The sequence below is a fragment of the Mobula hypostoma genome, chromosome 29, assembly GCF_963921235.1.
Source record: "Mobula hypostoma chromosome 29, sMobHyp1.1, whole genome shotgun sequence".
Taxonomy (NCBI): Eukaryota; Metazoa; Chordata; class Chondrichthyes; order Myliobatiformes; family Myliobatidae; genus Mobula; species Mobula hypostoma.
The window spans coordinates 270678-289533 of record NC_086125.1 but is presented as its reverse complement, the minus strand read 5'-3'; the positions used below and the strand labels follow the sequence as shown (position 1 = coordinate 289533).

General features: G+C 39.3%; 1 protein-coding gene across 1 annotated transcript in view; it reads left to right on the top strand.

The window, feature by feature from the left end:
* Positions 1-18856, top strand: part of LOC134339400 (complement C3-like) — a 219169-nt gene that overhangs the window by 135765 nt on the left and 64548 nt on the right. The window contains exons 21-26 of the mRNA XM_063035863.1: positions 2652-2864; positions 3434-3488; positions 7625-7711; positions 13223-13426; positions 16172-16247; positions 17035-17194. Coding sequence (XP_062891933.1) covers positions 2652-2864; positions 3434-3488; positions 7625-7711; positions 13223-13426; positions 16172-16247; positions 17035-17194 — 795 coding nt within the window. The remainder of the gene's footprint in view (positions 1-2651; positions 2865-3433; positions 3489-7624; positions 7712-13222; positions 13427-16171; positions 16248-17034; positions 17195-18856) is intronic.

Genomic DNA, 18856 nt, shown 5'->3' with positions numbered 1-18856 from the left:
GTAGGCTTGCAGAAAGCTGGAAGCATGCTGTTCTAAATAGTCATTGATATGGGAGGAAGCAGGGAAATGGAAAATAGCAAATGTTACATCCATGTTCAAGAAATGGTGCAAGAATACTTGTAACTACAGACCCTTCAGATTAACATAAGTGACACAATTTCATTTGAATGTATGAGGAACAAAAATATAAAATAGAGCACAACATTATAAAGACAATTCAGGAAATAGAAATCTAGAGGTATGTGTGCATCAAACGTTGCACCCACCCTGAACACTATTCCCAAACAGATGATCTGGTGATTTCTTGCATTCTTTGCAGCAGCTTGCTAAATGTAAATTATTTGCCAACTTTTTTTGAAATTGCAGTAGTGATCACATCTAAAAAGTAATATAATGCCTGTAATTGGTTCTGGGATATGCTGTATTTGTTCATTAAAGTAATCATTGTGTATTTTGCGGGTAACTAGTTGGTTGTTGGATCCCTGGTGAAGACCTCAGGTTCTGCACCATGGATTCTGTTGTCACTGGACTCAAGTCTCCAGATGTTGACCAAACAGTGAAGAACATGGGCACAGAAGCCACTTGGTACTTGGGACCTTGGATTCTGTAGTTCTGTGTGCTATTCCTGGATGCAAACGCTGCTGTGAATTGGATATCTTCAGTTCAAGGACCCGCCAACTAATGGGTAGTTACCTACATTACAGAATCCCTGCTTGCTATTTTCCCATAGGTGTTCTGTAACTTAAAACTGCTGTATAGATTCAAATATTTTTGTAAAGCTGAGCAAAACATTGCATGCTCATTAACAGAGTTGAGAGACAACAGGAATGTGAGAATATTTTATTGGCTTCTAACACGAGTACTGAGTATGAGGTTCACTCTGCATGCTGCACTTGCTTCTATGCTATTATACAAATTTCAGGCCAAAAAGTTAAAGTCGAAGTCCATCTCATCTTAACAAAATAGGGATAGACCATGCAGTCATTGAGCCTGCTCTATGATCCACCACTTATTGGAGCTTGCAGCTATAGAGAGACCTGTCAGGGAAACAGGTCTTTGTCTCACAGTGTCTGTGTTGATAATTAACTACCTGCTTGTGCTAATCATTCATTAATCCCATTTCATTTCTCTCCACATTTTCATCAAATCCTCCCGGATTCTACGACACACCTACATGATAAGGGCAATTTCTGTGGCCAATTAATCTACCAGCCAGTTTGTCTGTGATGTGGGAGGAATCCTGAGTCCCAGGGAAAAGCCTTGAAATCACAGGGAGAATGTGCAAACTCTGCACAGAAAGTAACCATGTTGAAATTGGTCCGAGGTCTCTGGCATCTCTACAGATTGTGCCACCGCGTCACCGTTGTCGGTTCCCTATTTGCTTTGATCCCATTATATTCTGAAAATCTGTAGATTTAGCTTGGAATCAACTCTGCCATGCAACTCACGGTAGCCAATTCCAAAGATTCACAAGTCTTTTTCTTTCTTTTCTTTCTTTTTCAATCTTTGTATTAATATCAAAATGTTAAACATAACATAGTATTAATGCAACACTATTGGGATTACATTGTTAATAATTAACATATATAAATATAAACTCAATTGGCACACAGGTATTAAACCTCCCAAACTCATACAAAATACAAATATAATATACAAAAAAACCCAGAAATAGCATGAAAAGGAAGGGAAAAAAAGCCCCCCAAAATGCTAATCTAAACAAGTCTTTGAGAGAAACAATTTCTTTCTACAATGCTAAAATAGTGGATCTCTGATCCCAGGCTTATGCCTCTTTCCAGCCAGTGCACACCGCATCCATCCTGGGATGTAGCTCTAGAACCTTGTCTTACAATCCTCAGCCAGTTCTACAAATCTTTTCCTTTAAGACTACTTGCTGATCCCAGTCTAATGAACATCTATTAGAAGAATTTAATCATTAGTTGCTTGAGATTTACCGGATTGAAAATAGATCTTCTACTATCAACCATCTGTCATTAAACTATTTTTATGCTGCTATATTCACTTTTAAGTATTATGTAATATTGCTATATGTAAATACATATGGATTCTTCAAATCTTAGGGCAACACAATATGCTTTTCAGTCAGTTTTGGATTGCTTGAAGATTAGTGCAGAGACACAGTAGTGTAGTGGCTAGCAAAATGCTATTACGGTGCTAGCAATCTGGATTCAAATCCACCCCTGTTTGTAAGGAGTTTCTACATTCTCCCTGTGACTGTGTGGATTTACTACAGGTACTCTGATTTCTGTCCACATTCGAAAGACATATAGGTTAGTAGGGTTTTTGGTCATGTGGGTCTGTTACTGTGCTGTATACCTAAACCTACTCATGATTGAAATGTAGAAAGCACGAAGCAAATGCACACACAGCAAGATCCCACAGACTGCAATGTGGTAATGGGTGGATAAATTGCTTTCATGATGTTGTTTGAAGCAAACATATTGGTCGCAGAACTGTCCTGCTTTCTTCAAATTAATTGCAAAGGAATCTCTTACCAAGGACACATGCTAACTTCCTTTAATGCTATATCGGGAAAAGCTTTTCACTACATAGTGATGTCATTATAGCACTGAGAGGAGTATTTTTTTACATTTTCTGCTATTACATTTTTGGTACTTTTAAAATTCCAGGTTCGTGTAGAGTTTCCATACAATGAGAATCTGTGCAGCAATGCAAAACCAACAAAACGATATTCTATTAAAACCATTATTCCTGAGCAATCATCCACTGTGGTGCCTTACGTTATAGTTCCATTGACTCAGGGCGAAATAATGATTGAAGTCAAGGCCTCAGTTATGAATGTCTTTGTGACTGACGGAGTAAAAAAGCCTCTCCTAGTAGTGGTAAGTTCAAAATAGTTAAACTTCTAACATCCAGCAACATAAGTAATTATGAAAGATTTGTTTCACATCGGGTCAGATGTCTGAAATAGTATTGAACTGCTGATGCAGAGCATTGGATTGCTCAGAATCTGAATTTGAAAGGTGCAAACATTTGAACAAACTTGAACATTTGATTGTATTCCTGGGAACATAATTGGGGAGTGGCGATTGGGCAGAAGGATAATCCAGCAGTTGCTAAGTATTTTGTTAAATTCGCGGTTAATGAATAAACAGTATTTCTAGCCTGTGATGATGAAGGAATGGTGAAATATTTCAAAGTCTGATGATATGGAACCTGCAGAAGATGATGGACCTGTGTGGCTCCTTCCAGTGTCTTATACACTAGTGTTGAATCGGTTTGAAGGGGATTCTGAAATCTATTATCAGTCAACTCTGAGCTCTCACACATATAAACTGAGGTGTGTTACATGGAAAGTTGCATAGAGTGCAGAGTAAATAACTCTTACAGTAAATGAACACCTAAAAGAAACCAAACTTTTACATATTTACTGTATTCTTTCTTTCTGTAGCCAGAAGGAGTAAAGATTGAACTCCCGGCATATAATCATTATTTGGAACCCAAAGGTAAGTGTCCACTATGTTGAAACCCCTCAAAATATGCAGTTGTCAGTAACAACATACTCTATTTAAATTGTCCCTCAGTTTTGTTTCAAACCAAATTTTATACTGGAGATAAAAATAATGTTAAGGCAAATGACCAATAATTTAGTCAGAACAGATAGAAAGAGCAACTGTAACTGGAACAAATCTTCAGTCGTAACTGTGGGGAGAGAAATGGAGTTGATTCTTATGTTGGTACCATTTGGTGCAAATGAGGAAAAGATAAAGGAATCAGGATTTAAGATGCAGAGCAAGCCAAAGAGAGGTCATATAATAGAGCAAAAATTAGTGGGAAGTTAGAAGATTGAGAAACATTTAAAAGCCAGCAGAAGGCAACTAAAAATATCATAAAGGAAAAGATAGAATATGAAGGTAAGCTAGCCAATAATATTAAAGAGGATACCAAAAGTTTTTTCAAATACATAGTCTAAAGAGAAATGAGAGGAGATATTGGTAGTAATGGGGGACAAGGAAATGGCAGACCAACTGAATGAGTATCTTGCATCAGTCTTCACTGGGTGCCAGAGTGTTGGGGGCAGAAGTGTGTGAAGTTGCCAATACTAGGGAGAAGGTTCTTTGAAAACTGAAAGGTCTGAAGATAGATAAGTCACCTGGACTAGATGGTATATACCCCAGGGTTCTGAAAGAGGTGGATGAAGAGATTAGCAATGATCTTTCAAGAATAAGTTGACTCTGGCATGGTTCCAAGGAGTGGAAAATTGCAAATGTCATCACTCTTTAAGAAGGGAGAGAGGCAGATGAAAGGAAATGATAGGCCAGTTAGTCTGACCTCAGTAGTTGGGAAGATGTTGGAGTCGATTGTTAACGATGTGGTTTCAGGGTACTTAGAGGTGCATGATAAAATAGGCCGTAGTCATCGTTGTTGAGTGGCTCGCCGAGCTAGCTTGTTAGCTTGCAGGCATTTCATTACCCAGCTAGGCAACATCATCAGTGCAACTTCAAATGAAAAAGAAGGCCGTAGTCAGTGCTGTTTCCTAAAGGAAAAAAATTGCCTCACAAATCCATTGTAATTCTTTGAAGAAACAACAAGCAGGATAAAATCAGTGGATCTTGTGTACCAGTATTTTTAGAAGGCCTTTGACAAGGTGCCATACATGAGGCTGCTTAACAAGGTAAGAGTCCATAGTATTACAGGATGCATACTAGCATGGATAAAGCAGTCAATAAGGGCAGCATTTTCGGGTTGGCTGCTGGTGACTAGTGATGCTCCACAGGAGTCTGTGTTGGGATTGCTTTTTTTAATGTTATATATCAATGACTTGGATGACAGAATTGATGGCTTTGTGCAAAGTTTGCGGATGATACGAAAGTAGGTGGAGGGGGCAGTTAGTTTGGATGAAGCAGAGATGCTACCAAAAGTCTTAAAATAGATTAAGAGAATAGGCAAAGAAGTGGCAGCTGGCTTATGCCTCTTTCCAGCCAGTGGACACTGCATCCATCCTGGGAGGTAGCTCTAGAACCTTGTCTTACAATCCTCAGTCAGTTCTACAAATCTCTTCCTTTAGGACTACTTGCTGATCCCAATCTAATGAACATCTATTAGAAGAATTTAATTATTAGTTGCTTGAGATTACCGGATTGAAAATAGATCTTCTACTATCAACCATCTGTCATTAAACTATTTTTATGCTGCTATATTCACTTTTATATATTATGTAATATTGTTATATGTAATTACATATAGATTCCTCAAATCTTAGGGCAACACAATATGCTTTTCAGTCAGTTTTGGATTGCTCGAAGATTAGTGCGGAGACACAGTAGTGTAGTGGATGCTTTCTGTGGTGCATCAATAAAAATTAGTGAGGTTGAAAGGGAATATGCTAAATTTCTTTAGTCTCCTGAGGTACAGGTGTACTCTCTTCATGCATGCAGCATGTGGACGGACTCCAAGTCTTTCTCTGTGGGAACGATGTGTTATTTATTCCAAACAACAACAGGAATTAGATTATATCAGTCAGTGTGTTGTGTGGACAAGGAAAACTTAGACTATTGATGCATTATATTGAAGAATTCCTCATTTTAGAAATTACAGCAATGTGATATTCATCAATGTGAAAAGTTTGCTGGTTCTCCAAGGAAGAGGATGCAGTGTCTTTTTAGCTCAGAGTCCTGGGTGCAATTCAATTAAATTTTGCATTCAATTAAATTTCAGTTTTGGCCGTGGAGATGGTGAATAAAATGAGTTCATTAGAATGGCTCTGAGCCCCTGTACCATCATTTATCCAGAGTATTTCTTGTGCAGTTTTAGCATGGTTGGACTGAGAAATATTTCTGCTATATTCTCTGTGGGATTGTTGTCACTGATTAACTGAACTCTGAAAGCCTGCACTCGTTCTCTATCATATTTTATTTACCTGTGCACAAGGAGAACAGCATGGGTTCTGTCACCCTTACTATTCTAAAGCTTGAACAAATAAATGATATTTTTATACAGAAATTGACTTTATACAGAATTTTCATTAAAAATTGACTGGTTGGATACAGATACTGACTAGATGTGAATCTTGTAGGTGTTCAAATACCTTATTTGCATAATCAATCACAAATCACACTGTGATAATACAGGTATTAATAACCAACAGAATCTCCATGTTAAAGGCCAGTAACACTCAGATTTAGTAAAGTAACTGACCTTAAGTGTAATCCTAGAATCCTTTGTTTGCATTCTTATCTTGAATCTGTATTCCAAATGGCTTTGGCCCTGTACTGTGCAAAAGGGCACTATGCTTTTGAAAGGTCTTTCTTAAAAGACCTTTTTTGCTTGGGATGACTGCACACTATCTATAAACTACCCTGCCTTGTCACGACTTCCACAGGATTTACAAGTGACTAGTTTTGGGGTTCATTAGAAATGGGAACATTACTGAACATCTCTCTGATGGTCCTTTACCAAGTAAGAAAATGGAACAGACTGAACAGCCTTTATTTAGGAATGGAGTCTCTCAGTCTGCTTTTATTATACCTCCAATAGTTCTACTTTGGTCAAAGAAAGATTTTACATGCTTAGTCATAGTCATAGTCATAGTTATAGTCATACTTTATTAATCCCGGGGGATATTGGTTTTCATTACAATTGCACCATAAATAATAAATAGTAATAGAACCATAAATAGTTAAATAGTAATATGTAAATTATGCCAGGAAATTATGAAATAAGTCCTGCTGAGTTCCTCCAGCGTGTTGTGCGTGTTACTTACAGGGATTTCTGATTTATAGCACAAAGAGGGGAAAATCAGACCTACCAAATTTAGTTTTCCTTAAACAAAGAGGTTCTGCAGATGCTGGTATTCCAGAGTAACATTTACAAAATGCTGGATAAAGTCAGCAGGTCAGGCAACATCTGTGAATAGGAATAAAGAGTCAACATTTCAGGCTGAGAACCTTCATCAAGTCAGTCCTAATAAAAGATCTTGGCCTGAAACGTCAACTCTTTATTCCTTTCTATTTTATGTGTGTCACTTCAGTTTACCTTCTTTGGCTTATCTTGTGAACACTTGCGATAAACTAAAGTACTAAACTACAATACTGTAAACTGCAGGAAGATTGGTCAGTCTAAAAGATGACAAAAGTGATTTAAGAAGATATAAAAACATTCAAATAGTTGGCAGAAAAATAAGAGTGCAGGAAAATAGGAGGAGCCGGCTAGTCAGTCCATCAAACCTGTCTCACAGTTCATGGTTGCTCTGCCCCAACTTCATCTCCTCTTCTGTGTCACTTCCCACAACTCCTGATTCCTCAATCTTTCAAAACTTTACCTACTGCCTCTTAAAATACTCTCGATAATCAGACCATAAAGAGCTCTGAAAATTCATCACTGTCTGGAAAAGTAACAATTAGGTTTTTGTTAAATTACAGATCATAGGCATCATTGGCAATCAGTATTTATTGCTTATTCTTTATTGTCCTTGAGAAAAGTAATCTTGAGTTCCTGCATTCCTGGTGATGAAGATGCGTCCAAGTGTAGTTATGCTGGAAGTTATAAGATTTGGAGTCAATGATAATGTGAGTTTTGGATGATATAGCAGTATACTAAGAATATATTATGAATAAATAAATATATTCTTCCTTCAACTTAGGCAAAACTCAAACATTTGATGTTGCCATCGATGCCCCAGATGACATGGTTCCGAATGCAGAGCCACTGACACTCATCAGCGTTCAAGGTAAGTGGTTAATGCTGATAGACTCAGTCCTCTAAAAACTGGAGACAAATATATTTCTAGATTCTACCTGACTTGTGCATGTTGGAACATTCAGAGTTGCCTATCTTCTGTTTTCCATCTCCAACATAACACTAGAACAGGACTTGAACAGAGATTTTTAAAATGGAGTGAAAGTTTAAGATTGCCCTTCACCAGATAAAATTATTGTCCGTCAAATTCAAATGCACACAGTGGCATTTTTCTCTTTAATCTGATTAGAACATGGTTCGTAACTAGCTTAGCTTTTGCTTTTGTTTTTCCTTATCTTGGTGACCTGTTTACTTCTCACTTTAAAATGACGTCCACACTAGACCGGATAATTTTGAAAATGCCAGTTTCGAGTAAAAACGACAGGGTACGCGTTTTTCAAAATATCTCTGTCCACACTAAAATGGATATTTGGGCGAATCTACTCCTACTGGGCATGCGCAGACACATCTACAGGAAACAGGTGAAGAGGAAACGGTATAATAATACTTACGTTTCCGTGGTGGCATTGTGCTATTTCCATTGGTCAAAAACTAGAGTATCAACAACAGCGAAAGAAAGTTTTCAACAATGTCTTCAAGGAAAACCTCCACTGGAAAAATCAGACCGGACTTCTTCATTTAGACAGACAATGAAGTCGAGCTGTTTCTGCGAGTTACAAACGACTACAAAGTCAGCAAAGCAGTGGAGAACGTGGAGATGTTTAATTCCAAACAAACCATTAACGTAGACAATAAAGTAAATAACACACGCATGAAGCCGTCCTCTGCCCAAGATCAACAAGAGATTGTAATCTTCTGCCGCCAGACCTGCGCAGTATTTCTGACATTAATTTTTAAAGATAGACTCAATCAAATCAATTTAGGGGATCTAGTCAAAAAAGCTCACTTTACAATTTAACTCTCACACCGTTCACACCGACTGCGCGTCATAACAGCTATCCAGCAGTGCTTGCACAGTACCAAGCAGAAGCAGAAAAAGCATTGTTGTGTTGTTGTCATGACAGCATTTTCAGATATCTCTGTTTACCCCATCATCACAGCAACGCCAAACAATCGTTTTCAAATTTACACACTCTGGAGAGTGTTTTAGAAAAGCTCCATTTTCAGGGGATGAAAATGCCATTTCAGTGTGGACGGAGGGTCAAAATGAAGAGAAAAAGCTTCGTTTTCAAAATTATCCGGCGTGGTGTGGACGTAGCCCAGGTACTACTTTGGTTAAGAAACATTTTTCACTCCCATTCTTCTTCTCGCTAGAAATCTGTCATGTGGTCATCATTTAGACAAGTATCCTTGTGGGATGAAAAATATCAGAATAATGTCTAACATTTCCTAGGGATACATTCCAAGTATGTAGCTCCGAAAAATATTAATTCCAGGCACTTTGACAAGGTCCAGCATGGTAGGTTGGCTGACAGGGGATCCAGGATGAGCTGTATACAAAATTGACTTGGTGGTAGTGGAGGACTGTTTTTCATTTTGGAGGTCCATGGTTATATTGGAAGCAAGGACCTGTGCTGTGTCATTATTTTAATGATGAGGATCAGAATGGTTAGTAAGTTTGCAGATGACACCAAGATTAGCATTGAAGGATATTCAAGGTCACAATAGGATCTACAAACTGGGAAAGTCAACCAAAAAAATTGCAGATGGAATTTAACTCAGATGTGTAAAGTGTTGGAGTTTGGTCAGTTAAACCAAGACAGGATTTATGTGTTGAACCCTGGTCATTGATCACTGGCTAATGTAAAGTGATGTTCTAACTGCTCCACTACCATGCCTATAAGGATATCCAACAGCTTTCATTGCTCGAGGGTTTTAATTAAAAAAAACACATGAATCTAGTTTCTCCAAATAAGATCAAATCACAAGCCACATTAATAGCTTCATAAACCTGCTTTTTGTCCTTTCCAATTCGATGACATAATTTCCTGCAGCAGGATTACCATAACTGTACGCTATTCTTCAAATATATCCTAATCAACTTCTTGTACAGCTGTAATGCAGTGTCCGAATCCTGACGAATAAAGTCAAATGTGCCAGGCTCCTCCTTCACCACCTTGTCTACATCTGTCACCACTCTCAAGGAACTAAGTATCTGCACTCCCAAGTCTCTTCTACAACACTCCCTAATACCCTAACAATTAAGTTCTGCTCTGGTTTGAAGTACAGAGCTATTTTAAAACATGAGCGGCATAAGTAAGGTGAATAGTCACAATCTAGTACGAAAGGGCTTTGGATTAACATAAAAGGGGAAGACTTAGAAAGAACATGGGGAAAAACTTTTTCAAATGAAGGATGGTGGGTACATGAAACAAGCTACCAGTGGAAGTGGTGGAGATAGATAAAGTTACAAAATTTGAAGGTCCTTTAAACAGACACATGGAGAGGAAAAGGTGTAGCCATAGTCATAGTCATAGTCAGACCATAGTTAGAGGGATGTAGACCAAACACAGACAAATGAACCAGCTCATGTAGACAGCTTGATGGGCCTGGATGAGTTAGGTCAAAGGGTCTGTTTCCATGTGGTCTAACTCTGATTCCTGAAATGAATGTTTTGCTTCATGCTTTGTATTGCAAACTACCAATAATCACTTTACCAGTCTTACCATCAAACACCTAGGACTGTGGATGTATAGAGAGATTTTAGGGAGCAGTTTCTTAGCTCCCTGAAAGTGGCAACGTACAGTACATTGATAGATTTGAGAAAAAGGTCTTTGGTATACTTAATTTCATAAACTGAAGCATTGAGCCGAAGAGTTGGATATCACATTGAAGGTGCACCTAAGATTGTTAGACAGCACTTGGAGTGTTGAATGTGCTTCTGAATGCCATAATAAGGGAAGGATAAGAACAACAAATTGTAGAAGAGATTTTACCTGGAATGTAGGGATATAGATGGACTGTGTTTAGTCTCAGTGGAATGTAAGGATATAGTTTTAAGGAGAGATTAGATGGACTATGTTTAATCTCACTGGAATGAAGGGATATAGTTTTAAGGAGAGATTAGATGGACTGTGTTTAATCTCACTGGAATGTAGGAGGCTGAGGATTGATCCAATAAATTTTAAAAAATAGGAGTGTTATCAGCAGGGATAGATAGTCGAAATTCCTGTTACCAGGATGGAGGTCTAAAGCTAGAGGGCACCGGTTTAATATGAAAGGGATGTATTTAATTATTGATGGGTAGGTCTTGTACACATAGATGGTTTCTATTGACGATGAGTTGCCAGAGAAGGTTGATATTATTCATTATTATCATCATTATGTGCCATGTCGTATTGCATGGGTAATCATGTTCTATGACCATGATTGTTCTTGGGAAATTTTTATACAGAAGTCATTTGCCACTTGCCTTCATTCAGGCAGTGTCTTTACAAGATGCGTGACACCAGCCATTATCAATACTCCTCAGAGACTACTTTGTGTCAGTGGTCACATAACCAGGACTTGTGACATGCAACAGCTGCTCATACGACCATCCACCACCTGCCCACCTGGCTTCATGTGACCCTGATCAGGGTAGGAGCACCTTGCCCAAGGGTGACCTGCAGGCTAGCAGAGAAAAGGAGCAAAGGAGCAGCTTACTTCTCCTTTGGTAGAGGCATACCTCCACCCCGCCACCCATATTATTAGTATTACAATATTTACAACGTCTTTCAGACAGCACCAGGGATATATTTTATGACCCGATCATTACTATTCCCCTATATATCTTCCTTTAGCTCTCTGTTTTTTCTGATAAGAAAATTCTGTTTTCTCAATAACGTTTTAGGATCTTTCACAAAATATGAAAAGAAATCAGAGTTTTATCATGAGAAATTATGTTTTGGTGTGTACAAATATGTGTAGAAATTATGTTTTGGTCTGTCTGCTTGGCAAAGAATTTTTTTATCGCTGCAGTCTTTATGATCTGTATGTCTTTGCTAAGTAAATGCTGTTGCAGTGGTCAACACTGCCACTTGATCCATTTTGTCTTTGATATTTTTCCAGAGAGTTTTTGCATGACCGCCATGAAAGCAGCAAACAAATCAGTCTGCAAATTCCTGCTATCCTGAATTTTATGTATTTATTTTCTCAAAAGTTGATTTATTTTCATTACAAATGTTGCTATATTTGCTTTACTTCTGGAATCAACATAATCTGAAAAGGCACTGAAAAGAGATTTAACAAGAACTTTCAAAGAAGGATAGATATTTGGGACTAATGGGGATTATTTTGGTCCTGATTATCACTTCCTGTGTTTTACTTTTGCACCATTCTATAGCGAGAAATCAAATGGAGATTTCAACTAGCATAATTTATTAAATGCTGTTTATATAGTTAAAAAGATCATGTTCATTATTCTACTGAAGAAAAGAGTTTCATGAAGAATCTCAAATATTTTGTTCTAGTTTCTTTTATAAAATATATGGGTTGTGGAATTACAAAATAGTACCGTACAGATGGAGATTAGTGGCCCTCTTGTCTTTGTGCTGCACTCTAGATAGAGTTATCCAATTAACCACATTCTCCCTGTTTTATACCCATGGCATCTGTATTTTTCCCTTCAGCTCTTTGAACAGTTCTCTTTTGCATCGACTAGAGCAAGTCCCAACCTGAGGACCATAGACCCATGATTATTGGTATTGGTATATGGCATAAAAAAGGTTGGAAACACTTGCTCTAAAGCAAAACCTTTCTTATCACAGCAATCCATGTGTGAGACCTCCATCGGTCAGAGTTAACCATGGATGTTGCATCCTGGCAGTCTAGATATACAAGCCTGTGCAGAACAATATGGAGAGCAAATTGTTGCCGACGTAGCAAACCCCCCTTCCTCCACACATCATCAGACCGTACAGATGGAATGGAATGGGAAAGACCAATAGAGTTTGGCATCAGCAGTATCACAGGATTTGTCAGTCAGTGTTGAACTCAACATGGGACTGCCTTACCGACTCCAGCTCTAGATTTTTCCCTCAGCATTTACTCCCAAGGCCTTCCCCATGAGAGGGTTTAGCCACAAGGTAGTGAAGGTTTGAGATCAGAGTTTTTCTTCTCCCAGATGAGCTGCTAACCATGGCTGTCGAGTCCCATCTGCCCGAAGGCACCGGTAACCTGCTTTTGCCCCTCCTGTCAGTAGAAACGGTTTTGCAGGGCTTAGTAGCTAAGCCACACATAAAGTCCTGGAGCTGGACTTGATTGTCAGAGGCTATTTGAGGTGCATGCCATTGGGAGAATTTAATAGGTAGCTGGGAGCTTGCCCCCATTACAGCCCTCCAGCTATAACAACCTTAAGTAAGCCACGACAGAAAATTTGAGAAAATTCATGTAGCTTCATCAAAAAATTCTTTCCAAGAAAATGAAAGAGATTAGATCTCTATGTGTAAATGCATGGAATTTCTTTTCTTATCTTCTGAAATACCATCAGTTATACCTATCCTTGAATGAGTATGTTTGTATATTTAACAGAATACTCAAATTTATTTCATCAATGAAACAGGAGACCTTTTAGCTGAGACAATTGAAAATACTATCGACGCGATGAAACTGAAGCATCTAATCCGTGTTCCAACTGGATGTGGCGAACAGAACATGGCATCAATGACACCAGTGCTGATTGTTACAGTGTACCTAGACAAAACCGATCAGTGGTTGAAGCTGGGAGTGGACCTTAGAGAAAATGCAGTGAAGAGTATTCAACGAGGTACAGAGCATCACTGATTTATGCACATTGAGTAAAATAAAAAAGCATTGTTAAAAAATACTATGTAAACCGGTTAAATTTTAAGTATGACCATAGATGTTTGCTTTGAGCATCTGGCATCACATGTATAAGGCAACAATGCTTCAAGTTGATAATGTTGTTGATAAGGTGTTGATTTTTTTTTATAAAAATAGATTGTCAATAAAAGCTGAAGATTGTGGTAAAGTGAATTCTCCATCAGAGACTGAAAGGATGTGTTGACATTGGAGAGGGTCCAGAGGAGGTTCATGAGGATAATTTCAGGAATGAAGGGGTTAACATATGAGGAGCATTTGGCATCTTTGCACCTGTATTCAATAGAATTTAGAAAAATGCAGGAAGATCCCACTGAAACTTACCAAATGTTGAAAGGACTAGATCGGGTGGATGTGGAGAGAATGATTCCTACGGTAGGGGTATCCAAAACTAGAAGGCATAGCCTCAAAACTGTTTGACAACCCTTTATAACAGAAGTAAGAAGGAAGATTTTTAGCCAGAGAGTAGTAAATCTATGGAATGCTCTGCCACAGACTGCGGTGGAGGCCAACTACATGAGTATATTTAAGGCGGAATTTGATCATTTCCTGATCAGTCAGTGCATCAAAGGATATGGTGAGAAGGCAGATGTACGGGCTTGAGTGGGATCCGGGATCAGCCATGATGGAATGGTGGAGCAGACTCGGGCTGAATGGCCAAATTCTGTTTCTATGTCTTGTGTTCTTATGGTCTTCTAGACTTATGGATATTATTAAAATTAATAGATGCTGGGATTAAGCAAGGAATTTGAGATTTAGGATCAGCTGTGATCTGGCATGCCAGACAGGACAAAAAAAAAACAATTGCGCTGGATCCAAGGGAAAGGCAAATTGAATCCAAAATTGTTAGGGAGCAAAATGTAATGGTTGCTTGGCAATTTGTAGTCTTTTGTGCTGTTACCTCTAGGATTTCAGAGTGTAGCAATCCCTTGCTTCTGCAATATATGTTAATGATATAAAACTAAATGTCAGGGCAATTTGTGACCACTAGGTCAGTGAAGACTTAAGATGGAAAAGGGAAAGAGTATATTGGCATTGACAAATAGGAACTACAAAGGGAAAACAAGTATCTGTTTAAAAAGTGACATCTGAGAACATGATATTTCAAAATGATCAAGGTGTCAGGGTGAAGGATAATAACAGTAATTGCAGGACAGGAAACAAATTAGGATCCATTTGAGACTCATAAAATAGGCTGCAGGGGGGATGAACTATGAAGATCACAGGCATGAGGAGATGACAAATGTATCTGTGCAGCTGAGGTGAAGTCAGAGGGCAAAGTGTTAGAGTAAAGGTAATTCACAATATTGTTTGAATATGTAAATACTTTAATAAATGTATACTTCTAAATAGTCATAGTCATACTTTATTAATCCTGGGGGAAATTGGTTTTCGTTACAGTTGTTCCATAAATAATAAGTAGTAATAGAACCATAAATAGTTAAATAGTAATATGTAAATTATGCCAGTAAATTATGAAATAAATCCAGGACCAGCCTATTGGCTCAGGATGTCTGACCCTCCAAGGGAGGAGTTGTAAAGTTTGATGGCCACAGGCAGGAATGACTTCCTATGACACTCAGTGCTGCATCTCGGTGGAATGAGTCTCTGGCTGAATGTACTCCTGTGTCCACCCAGTACATTATGTAGAGGATGGGAGACATTGACCAAGATGGCATGCAACTTGGACAGCATCCTCTTTTCAGACACCACCGTCAGAGAGTCCAGTTCCATCCCCACAACATCACTGACCTTACGAATGAGTTTGTTGATTCTGTTGGTGTCTGCTACCCTCAGCCTGCTGCCCCAGCACACAACAGCAAACATGATAGCACTGGCCACCACAGACTCGTAGAACATCCTCAGCATCGTTTGGCAGATGTTAAAGGACCTCAGTCTCCTCAGGAAATAGAGACGGCTCTGACCCTTCGTGTAGACAGCCTCAGTGTTCTTTGACCAGTCCAGTTTATTGTCAATTCATACCCCCAGGTATTCGTAATCCTCCACCATGTCCACACTGACCCCCTGGATGGAAACAGGGGTCACCGGTACCTTAGCTCTCCTCAGGTCTACCACCAGCTCCTTAGTCTTTTTCACATTAAGCTGCAGATAATTCTGCTCACACCATGTGACAAAGTTTCCTACCGTAGCCCTGTACTCAGCCTCATCTCCCTTGCTGATGCATCCAACTATGGCAGAGTCATCTGAAAACTTCTGAAGATGACAAGACTCTGTGCAGTATTTGAAGTCCGAAGTGTAAATGGTGAGGAGAAAAGGAGACAAGACAGTCCCCTGTGGAGCCCCAGTGCTGCTGATCACTCTGTCGGACACACAGTGTTGCAAGCACTCGTACTGTGGTCTGCCAGTCCTCTTGTAGTGGAGGCTGTATAATGAGTGTTTAGAAATGGAGCATATCTCATTTTGGAACATGATACAACAATCAAATTGTCAGTATATAGTAATTCAACGTGTGTGCCTGTAATTCAGAATCAAATTTTCAGAATAGAGTAACTCAACGTGAATGTGCTTTAACAAAAATTTCTACTTTCATAAGCACAGTACATAGAAATTCAGTGGGAAAGATCCAAATTTCTACAGATCTGTTTTCCCAGCATTTTGTTACTGTTTGGAATCTACCAAATTCGTAATTCTCGTATTTTTTTTTACCCAGGTTATATCCAAGAATTGGCGTATCGCAAGGAAGATGGTTCTTATGCAGCTTTTATCGGTCGGCCATCCAGCACATGGTATATTCAAACTGACTTTTAACATTTCCCTCTCCTTTCTGAGCATAAGCTGAATTCCCAGTACGTTATTATGATTTCTTTTTGGTGATATGCTGTTACCGCAAGTATAAAATGCCATTAAATTTTCTACCTCTACAAATGATGCTTGTGAATGCAAAGCAATACCAGATGTATAGAATGCACAAAATTGGTTTGAAAATCTTCCATTCTAAAAATGAATAATGATTCTTTTAGAAATAGTGTATGTCTTGACTGCTGTGAACTAATTCCATGGATAAAATTGTTGAAAATAATAGTTGTTTTGCAAATAAACGGTTTCCAAGGGTTGCAAGAATGAATTAATCTGTGATGTTATTACAGGCTTCATGGTTAGATTTCTTCATTTGATTATTTTTAATGTTTTAGCAGTTCAGAATATCTATCTTCTCGTTATGCTCTCAATTTGTTATCTTTTACGAGTGCCAGGGAAGTGATACTATGAAAGATGTCCCCCTTCAGGACTAGAGCTTCAAAGCACAGAGTCATAGAAAAGTACAGCACAGAAACAAGCCCTTTGGCCCACCTAGTCCATGCCAAAACCTTTTAAACTGCCCAATCCCACTGATTTGCACTGGGACTATAATCCTCCATACTCCTACTACCAATGTACCTTCGCTTTAACATTGAAATCAAACTCACATGCACCATTTGTGCTGGAAGCAGATCTTAATTCAATGTACAATAAAGAGTGAACTTCTACCCTTGAACTTTTATCAAATAAATTTGTGCTGTATTTCTTTCAATGCAGGTTAACTGCCTACGTGGTTAAGGTGTTTGCAATGGCACATAACTTGATCACAGTTGAGCCACATGTACTCTGTGGAGCTGTGAAGTGGCTGATATTAAACAAACAAAAACCTGATGGTCACTTCCATGAGGATTCTGCAGTAATTCATGGAGAGATGATTGTAAGTGAAATATCTTATTTACACTTTTTCACTCTTGATTGTGTAACATGGAACCAGATAATAACACATCAATGAAAGGGGTTATTCAGATCAGTAAGACTGTGGCAATTTATTGAAAAGTTGGGCAACTTTCCATTTATTTGTTCTCAGGAGTTGGTGGCCTTGGCTTGTCTTCCTTAGTTATCCATCATTTATAATCCTTGATCTACATAAGTTCCTGGCTCATTTCAGAGGGCATTTTAGGGTTAAGTAGAGAAATACATGATAAACCTGGCCAAATAGTACTGGCTTTGTTGTGGACCATGGTCAAAGTGGACTAGTTGGAAAGACAGCATTCCCGTTGTTACGAGAATACACATAAAATTAAGATGTTTGCTGGCCTGGGCTAGCATCAGTGGCATCAGCAGTTGGTCTGCCACCTGCCCTCAGGGGAAGGAGAGATAAGGAACAATGGAGCAGCGTCTGGAGATGTGTAATGAAGGGATGTGGGAGGAAGAGCTGTCTGGAGCGACTCCCCCCTTTGAGCCCTGAACTGTTTGAAGTGATGGACAGGCGATACCCCAGCAGGGGGATAAAAAGGGACAGGTTCGCTAAGACAGACACACACGCCACCCGAGGTAACGAGACCCTGGAAGCGGTGCGCTTCTCACGAGTGGGTGAGAAGTCCCAGACAACGACAAGGGTGGAAAGGTACGATCAGCGGGAACCCGGTGTGTGTCCGCCCTTGCCTGGGTGCCGGGTTCACTGCAGAGGATCGACCGCATCTGGAGGAGGGGTCACAGTCGGTGACCTCAGGTGACATCACCAAGGACCTGCCCAAAAGCTGTTTGTGAGCCATCTCGCTGGTCTGTGAGCCATCTTGCTGGTCTGTGAGTGAAGCCGTTCTGAATGATGAGTTGTTCCTATTCTATCTCTCTCTTCCCCCACGTTGTCCACCGCCATGGCAACGATTACTGCGAACTGAACTACTAAACTGGACTGAACTTTGAGTCATTTTGAAATTGGTCATTTACCCCTAGACAACGATAGAGCTTGATTGATGCTGTCATCTTAATTCTGTGCACATGTGTGTTTATCATCACTGAACTGTTGCATTTATTATCCTTTCGATTACTGTGTTGCTTGTTTCTTTAATAAAACTTTCTTAGTTCTAGTACTCCAGACTCCAACTGAGTGATCCATTTCTGCTGGTTTGGCAACCCAGTTACGGGGTACGTAACATAAGTGGGGGCTCGTCCGGGATTTTGAACGCTAAATTTGGGACGGAGTAAATTGATTGGGTTAAAATTCCCGAAAGAAAGAAAAGACAAACAGCAGAAATGGAGGTTGAGGAATTTATAAAGGCGCCGACCTTGGAGGCATTAGAGGATGCCAGGAAATCGGAATTGATAGCTGTGGCCAAACGGGTGAATCTTGCTAAGGTGAAGTCGACAATGAGGAGAGAGGAGATACACAGAGCTATTGTAGAGCACTATGTATCTAAAGGTGTGTTTCCCCAAGGTGAGCTGGGGGAGGTGTCTATTGAAAAACCTGCTGGAGACGCGGTACAGGTACAGCTTGAAAAACTGAGACTCGAGCACGAGTTCCGGGTACGGCAGTTAGAACACGAAGAGAAGCAGTTAGAAAGGCGGGAGAAAGAGAGAGAGTTAGAAAGGCGGGAGA